Source organism: Pygocentrus nattereri, chromosome 14 (genome assembly GCF_015220715.1).
Source record: "Pygocentrus nattereri isolate fPygNat1 chromosome 14, fPygNat1.pri, whole genome shotgun sequence".
NCBI classification, from domain to species: domain Eukaryota; kingdom Metazoa; phylum Chordata; class Actinopteri; order Characiformes; family Serrasalmidae; genus Pygocentrus; species Pygocentrus nattereri.
The window spans coordinates 36,798,294-36,807,184 of NC_051224.1; the positions used below are offsets into that span (position 1 = coordinate 36,798,294).

Consider the following 8,891-nt stretch of genomic DNA (forward strand, 5'->3'; position numbering starts at 1 on the left):
TTAGTATTGCTCAGTAAAGTGAACGTTGTAGTTTTTCTTTGTTAGATGTTATAAGTGCGGAGATCCGAGCTGACCAGTCTTCTGCTGAGGTGAAGAAGCCAGTTTCTTCAGGACACTGCTGTTCATCACTGCGCTGGACAATAAGAAGAGCCATTCCGTATTATGCATTGGTTTCTCTTTTGTAGGCTTTAAGTAGAATTAATCTGCAGCTCTGTAAAAAGAGACTTTGCTTTTCAGTAATGTGCCACTTTTATTTCTGTCCATTTTAAAACGGGGCTCTCTTTGAAAACATAAAATCAATTCATTGTGTTGATTATGCAGTGTTTTTATTTATTTATTTATTTATTTATTTTTACTTCTTTGAGATATAAAACACCTTTTTTGTTTACTAAGTTATTATAAACATTCATTAAAATTATTATTGTTGCTTTGCTTTGTAAGAAAAAAAGCAAACTCATTATATACTCTTAAAACTGCACAATAGCTTAATAACTCTAGATTTTTCTACTTTGTTCCAGTCAAATTTTCAGTCGTCTTGCGTCTCATACAACTTCTCAGCTTTGCGGTAGTGGAGTCGACTCTATAACCATAAACTAAACTGTGTCTGGGGGCAAAATACACTTGCATCCCCTTCTAGGCAGGTTCACTACAGCTCTGGTTGTTTTAAACTGCCCTAACAATGGATGTGGGAATTTGGAAGTTGGAGCTATTTTTATTATCATATATAATATATATATATTTTATTCTTCACTTCCCTGCTTATAGATTTAAGACAATAAATACAGGTGTATTTCCCTGAAATGAGGGCTGAGAAGGGGTGGAGGTGGATATGTGTGAGTGAGCCATTTAAATATTCAGAAAAGTCCATTATCAATTTCATTTCATGTATAGCTGTACACGTTGAAGATGTTCTGAGAAGAAGCATGTTTGGGAAAACATGGTGGAATTACTGTATATAGTGTAAATACAGCATTGCTGCTTTTATTCATTGACATCATGCAGTGAAGTGCCTCCTAGCATGCACTGCCTTAAACGATGAAATGACCCTCGACTGTGTCTTAAATAGGTTTGGCCTTCATGGGTCATCAGACAAGCAAATACAAGCTCCCTCCCTGAATCTCTCTATATTTAGAAGAAGAGACACTCTCGATTAAGCTGTGGAGAACAGAGAAGATCCCACAGGTCCAACTACAAACGCAACCATGTTCTCTACATCTCTACTGCTCCTGCTGGCAGCTGCATCCTGTGAATTACTAAAAGTGCTAAAATGTTATTTAAATTATGTTTATGTCCAAAATTAGATGTCTAATAATTTTGTATTTTTGATCTACAGGTGTTCACTGTTTTGAACTGACTCAGCCTGGTTCCATGGTGGTCCGTCCAGGCCAGAGTCTGACCATCGACTGTAAGGTTTCATATTCAGTAAGAAGTGATGCTACATCTTGGATCCGTCAGCCTGCAGGAAAAGCTCTGGAGTGGGTTGGATATATCAGTTGGGATTCATCAGGGAGCACAGCTTACAGTGATAAACTGAAAAGCAAGTTCAGCATCTCCAGAGACACTGGAACCAACACAATAACATTACGAGGACAGAATCTGCAGACTGAAGACACAGCTGTGTATTACTGTGCAAAAGGCTCACAGTGACACTAACTAATGAACACGGCTTACAAAAACCCAGGGACAAAACTTGAATGCCAGCTTTGAACTTTTCTGTTGAGTAACTTGTCACTTTAATCATTTTTGCATGTAAAATCCAAAGCATGTTTGAATTATACAAACAAATACAGAGAGTTTAATTAAACTAAAATCTACCACCCTGCAGAGTTTAGACCCAGCCCTAATCTAACACACCTGATCCAGGATAATCAAGGCCTTCAGGAGCCTTCAGGATCTCCAGCACTAGGATTGAGCACCCCTGTCCTATAATTTCATTTATATCCCAGTAGGGGGCACCGACTCTCTAATGCTGAATTTACTGATGTCATTGACCTGTTATGAAAATTTCATATCAAATCTCTTCTCTACATACAATAAAGTTTAGCAATTGGGTTTTTGAAGATATATCAACATTACAGCGTATTACAGTAGTTTAAACTATACTGGCCAGTGGGTTCAAACCTTTAAGTAAATCTAATCACCATAATATGAAGCAATTTTGGACTCAGTACTCATCATTTGGATAGAAGGCAGCCATAAGAACAGGGACAAGGGATAAGCATGGTTGGAGGTGGATATCAGGTTGAGTAAGCAACTGTTTATTACCCACACTGCTCTGAATATTCAGAACTGAAGCAAATGTATGAATGTTATATCAATTATATCAATATCAGAATTATTTCATATGCAAGATGTTTTGAGGCAATTTCTATGACCGTGTTGTGGAATATGCTGGAATTAGTATTTCTAATCTTGGTAACCACCTATGAATCCTCTAGTAACTGTAAGAGTGACCACATAGTTATACCCTAACAAACACCTAGCAATTCCCTAGCCACCAGCTGGAATACTATAGCATCCAAAGACAGCCACAGTGAAGCAGCTGATGGAGCAACTGTGCTAAAATGAATTCTGCATTGGTTTTGCTTTTCTTTAACAAACAGACCATTTCTGTTTCATTACTGTTTAAAAAATGAACTTTTTTTGGAAAAGATGAATTCAATTTTTATGAGTCACAATGTTGTGGTTGTTTTGTTTGATATTGTTTTTTGCTCTTTGAGTTACAGTGTAGTCAAATAATCCAAATCACTGTTTTTGCTTTAATATAAAGCCACAGTATCAACATCCTTCATGAAAGACCTACAAAATAAAGTTTCTACAGATTTCTACGTTGTCCAATTTCATCATTACTCCTTCTTTCTATTTTAAAACAGAAAAAGGAAATATTTGCTCTCAGAAAGCTTTGTTTTCTCATCTGACTGATCATCTAGTACAAGTCAATGTTTCAGCAGCGTCTAATGAACTCCAGGTATTTACATTTATGTTTAGATAATAAAAGGCTTTGTTGTGACTCTGTAACCATCCTCACTGTATGTGGGGTAAAGTCCACTTGCATCTTCTCCTCCAGGCAGGTTCACTACAGCTCTGGTTGTTTTAACCTGCGCTAATGATGGATGTGGGAGTTTTCAGAGGTGTGACTCTTTTTAAAGTCGTAAAGTTGTAGATTTGAAATGCTTGACTCTTTTATCTCGTTACATTCATAATGAGATTTCTGAACAGGCTTTATAGAAAGTATTAGAGAAATGGCTTCATTACTACAGATACGGTTCACAACCGTAGAACAACTGTGGCATTTCAGTAGTACTGGGATCCACAGCTGCAAAACAGCGATAAAACAGTAAAACAGAGTGAAAGACATTTCAGCAGTGCTGTCTCTGAACACTAGGGTTCAACCTTGAACTCACTGAGCTCAACCTTTATTCATGCAAAGCATAGCAGTGGACGATAGTGTTACTGAACTAACTCTATTGGTCAAAGAGTGTTTATTTACATTTATATCTGCATTTTAGGCACCACATAAAAATCAGCTGGTTACTCACCTGGTGCTCATACTGCAGAAGTGAATTAGTGAACAGCCATCAAAGAGCTTCATCATGGGGTTTAGTGTTGCTCAGTACTGCATCCTTATACTGATACTAACACAAGGTATGTTAGACTTCTAAAACATGTATATGAGAGTATGTTTTAATACACTTTGAGTTGTTTTGAAGTGTGAAATGTTTTATTTTTTCAGATATTATAAGTGCTGAGATCCGACTTGACCAGTCTTCTGCTGAGGTGAAGAAACCTGGAGAAGCTGTGAAGATCTCCTGTAAAATTAGTGGGTACAGCATGACAAGCAACTACCTGCACTGGATAAGACAGAAACCAGGACAAGCTCTGGAATGGATTGGGAGGATGGACACTGGCTCAAATTCAGCAAGATATGCAGATTCAGTGAAAGACCACTTCACAATGACTGAGGACGTTTCCACAAGTACGCAGTTCTTAGAGGCCAAGAGTCTGAGAGCAGAGGACACTGCTGTTATTACTGCGCTCGATATCCACAGTGATGGATCTGATGGAGCAGCTGTACTAAAACCACACACACTTACTGACTAAACTGACTGAAAGATCTTCTCTTCTCATAAATGTTCACTGTTCACGCAACAAAATGGAAAGTCCATAAAAAGGTCTTCTTGCCCCACAGTCAATGCAAGAATTAACTGTGCTGAGATCAAATTTCGTCTCCCAAGTTACTCTACATGCACTTTTGAGGTTTCTGGTAATGCCAACACCTGATGATGGCTCAGTCTAGATCAGATCAGGCTCCAGGGAAAGGTCTGGAGCAGATCATTTGGAGTGGAGGATCTCAACCCACACAAGCAAACTACCCAAACTCACCTCAGCTGCCTCACACCTTTCATTCACATCTGCATGTAAAATTGCTAATATTGATATTCCTGAGGAGACCTGGCAGAACATCACACCTACTACCACCATCTCAAAGGACGTGTAGCTGTCAGGAAGCTGTTGCTGAGAAGCAGCTGGGATGGGGAGTAAAGATTAAAGAACGTATGAGTCTAAATCTGTAACAGAAGACAGTTTGTGCACCACTGAAGCAATGAAACACTCTTCACACCATGTCAAGCATAGTGGAGGATCAGTGTGGGTTTGTGTGTGGATGTTTAACTACATCTGGAGTTGGTGATTTGTTTCTGATTAAAGGCATGAGCGCTGATGAGTACAAATAAAATTATAATACATCAGTCAATGCATGTCCTCTGGAAAACAGTTGTTTGAGCCCATTTATACTACAGCAAGATAAAGACCCCAAGCAGGCTGATGAGAATATGCAGATGGACTTCTTCATTACTTGAATTATGAGAAGCAAAAAGGCAAACCAACTCTCTACTGAACTTTGGAGGTGTGGAGAAATATCCCTGCAGATTTTTTCAGAAAACTTAAAGGAAGTTTGACTTTGTTACAGTACTTGGTACAGTACAGTACCATATCATCATGTATATTACAGATATTCAACATTACAGTCAGATTTGAATCCATTGACACTGCTTGAATGTAATGTTTACATCATGTCCAACAAACTGACTAAAACTGAATCTGAGTGAAGCTGTGAAATGAATTCCTTGATGTTTTATTTATATTCCAGTAGGGGGAGCCCTTCATTCAAAGACCAAACCTGTCTACTGCTCTCCTATTGGTCTCCCATCACTGAGCTGTTATGCAAACTCTTCATCAAACTCCTCCATATGTAGAGTGAATGAAGGACAGGTTGTAGAGGATCTCCAGGTTTCTGGTGTCTCTGATCAGCTCCAGCTCCACAAACACCATGTTCCTCACGTCTTTACTGCTGCTGCTGATGGCAGGATGTGAGTCTGTTATCTCTCTCAGTGAGGAACCGTATTAATGCAGTAAACCGACTATCCACGTTTAACCTGCTGTTTCTCTGGTTCTCTGTTTAGGTGTCCAGTCTCAGGTTGTCCTCACACAGTCTGAGAGGTCAGTAACAGTGACTCCAGGTGGATCCCACAAACTGACCTGTGCCTGCAGTGGATTCAGTGTGGGGGGCACTAACATGCACTGGATCAGACAGGCTCCTGGAAAAGGACTGGAATGGATTATTTACTATCACTCTAATTCCTACAAAAGCTCAGCCCAGTCAGTTCAGGGCAGATTCACAGCATCCAAGGACAGCTCTAATCTCTACCTGCACATGAGTCAACTGAAGCCTGAAGACACTGCAGTGTATTACTGTGCTAGAGACTCACTGTGGTGGAACTCATACAGACAGCTGCACAAAAACTAGAGTGCAGGGTAAACAGAGGGAGGCTGAACTCAAAAAGTTATTTATTTATTCAAATTTAGTTTTGAGGAAACAAATGCTCGTTGAACATATAAATAGATTTTAAAATAAAACTGTGTACTGTGTCATTTCCACTATGCTTTGGATGTAAAATTTTGCAAACATTTGAAAAATTGGAGAACACTTTCCTAGTAATCCGTAACCACAAGGATTACAGCAAACCCAACTGTTCTGTCCAATAAGAACAACTGTTTTGAACAAATGTTTGTTCTATAGTTTCCAAATATGAGCAGAATACATAAGTGCTACCTAACTAACCTTGCAGGGCAGGATATGATCACAGCTGATCTAGCAATAATTACAGATATACTGTATACTATAGAGCTCTTACTGACAGACACAAGCAGTACAACATTTAACATTCAAATATGAATAACCTGAAATATCAACCACTTTACTCGAAACACTGACAGCATTTTAAATGTTCATGATGTTTTTATAACAGGTGCTGTTTCATTATGTACAGACTATTATCCCTTTAAAAGGCGTTGTAAAGGATTGTGATATGTGTTATAACATAAGTCATCAAAGAATGAATTGTATTATGTTATTGCAGCCTTATGAGGCACTGTTAGAATTTACAGGTATGCTTTCCAAGCGTTGTTACTACATTATAAAGAGTTTTGCTTATTCATGTTTATAAACACAGTCTTCATAGAAAGCATTACCAAAAATTCTTTACTACTACAGGTTCACAGCTGTACAACAACTGTAGCATTTCACTGGTACTGGGATCCACAGCTGAAACACACATACACACACACACACACACACACACACCACTAAACCACTTATTCTTCGGGTTGCGGGGGTGGAGCTTATCCCAGCAGTCATTGGGCAGAAGGCAGGACACACCCTGGACAGGCCGCCAGTCCATCGCGGGTCAGACAGACATATGTATACATCCACACACATTCATATTTAGGGTCAATTTAGCATGCCCAGTTGTCCTGACTGCATGTCTTTGGACTGTGGGAGGAGAACCCAGAGGAAACACATGCAGACTCATGGAGAACATGCCAATTCCACACAGAAAGGACCCCGATCACCCAGCCGGAAATCGAGCACAGGCCCTTCTTGCTGTGAGGCAAGCTGAAAAACAGTGGGAGCGAAAGACATTTCGGCAGTACTGTCTCTGAACACTAGGGGGAGATCACTGAGCTCAACCTTCATTCATGCAAAACACAGCAGTTTGGTCAAAAAGTGTTTATGTAAATTTATATATGCAATTTTACACAGCACATAAAAATCAGCTCATTACTCATCTAATGATCATATAACTTCATCCTCCAGAACTGAATTAGTAAACGGCCATCAAAGAGCTTCATCATGGGGTTTAGTGTTGCTCAGTACTGCATTCTTCTACTGATACTAACACAAGGTATGCTAGACTTCTAAAACATGTATATGAGAGTATGTTTTAATACATTTTGAGTTGTTTTTAAGTGTGATGTGCCGTATTTTTTCAGATATTATAAGTGCTGAGATCCGACTTGACCAGTCTTCTGCTGAGGTGAAGAAACCTGGAGAAGCTGTGAAGATCTCCTGTAAAATTAGTGGCTTTACAATGACAGACTACTACATGCACTGGATAAGACAGAAACCAGGACAAGCTCTGGAATGGATTGGGAGGATGGACACTGGCTCAAATTCAGCAACATATGCAGATTCAGTGAAAGACCACTTCACAATGACTGAGGACGTTTCCACAAGTACGCAGTTCTTAGAGGCCAAGAGTCTGAGAGCAGAGGACACTGCTGTTTATTACTGCGCTCGAGAGGCACAGTGATGGATCTGATGGAGCAGCTGTGCTAAAACCACACACACTTACTGACTAAACTGACTGAAAGATCTTATTTTATAAAAGCTCACTACATACACAATATTTTATATTACAATCAGTGGAAAAGAGTTTACAATACAAAATCAATATGTTTTAAACATTAAGCCAGAGTTTAAGAAATTGCAACATCCTTGGATGAATTGAGTGGTCAAACTCATTTTTTGTTGTTTTCTCTTTAGTAGGCTTTTAGTACAATTAATTCTAGATTCTAGATTTAGAAAACCTTGTTTTTGACTGATACTGTATCTGGTTTGAATAGATACATTAAACTTAAGTGCAATCACGTACAGGTTATTTTATTTGGCATCTTTATTTTCAGTTAATATTCTATTAAAACCAATCAACGTCAACCTGAACAGAAAGTACGACATGGTTAAAAGATTCCATGTTTTGTTTCTCCGATTTCTGTAATGTAAAATGCCCTAAAAGCCTGTTTTTTGTGCTTGTCCATTTTTATTTCTTGTTTTTATTTTTTATTAGTGTCACTTCAGGGAAGAGCAAATCCAATATGCAAATGCAAAAGCCAACTGTTACATGAGACCCATTCTTAAAATGTCTGTTTCAACTGGGAAACAAATGCAGGTTGTGCTCTGATGTTTGCACAGTACTGTGTATTTCCTGTAACGACACCAGCATCTTTGTATTAGAAACAGTACAGAAACAAATCGAGAATGTAACTAAAAATTGATGTACCCAGACTTTTGTAAAGGTTTTCTAAAACATCTACTATTTACTGCTTATTATTTATCACCGTAACTGCAAATATACTATAATTTACCTCAGCTAGTTTGAAGTTGTCTAGAACTTTTCTCTTTTTTTGATTTTAACATATTTACATCTGTTTTTTCAATGTGTGTTTGTGCAGAATTCTCATTAATACGTCATGTGTAATGATAAACATACGTCTGTGCTAGAGTTATATTTATATTCCAGGAGGGGGCGCCAGCTGTCTAATGCTGAACTCATTGAAAGTGTGAAGAGAAGTGAAGTTAATAGAACTTAAGCAAATGTATGAATATCCCCCTGAATACTCATTGTCAAAACTGCTAAATATGTTCCCACACTTTGAAGATGTTTTTAGAAGATTTCTATGACAGCGTTGTAGAATATTAATCAGAGCGACCACCTAGGAGCACCTAGGAACCATGAGAGACCATAGTAACCACATAATTATACCCTAATAAC

The 8,891-nt window shown here is 38.5% G+C and overlaps 1 protein-coding gene and 1 gene segment (V, D, J or C); both read left to right on the forward strand.

Annotated features, from left to right (window-relative positions):
* The window catches only part of LOC108414177, a 512,138-nt gene that overhangs the window by 242,961 nt on the left and 260,286 nt on the right, over positions 1–8,891 (forward strand).
* LOC108436641 (immunoglobulin gamma-1 heavy chain-like) overlaps positions 1–8,891 on the forward strand; it is a 395,990-nt gene that overhangs the window by 117,919 nt on the left and 269,180 nt on the right. Inside the window, exon 3 of one of the 3 annotated variants that reach the window (XM_037544751.1) lies at positions 5,563–5,570. The exons of the other annotated variants lie outside the window; for them this stretch is intronic. Within the exon in view, the coding sequence (XP_037400648.1) occupies positions 5,563–5,570 (8 nt within the window). The remainder of the gene's footprint in view (positions 1–5,562; positions 5,571–8,891) is intronic. 3 annotated transcript variants of the gene reach the window in all.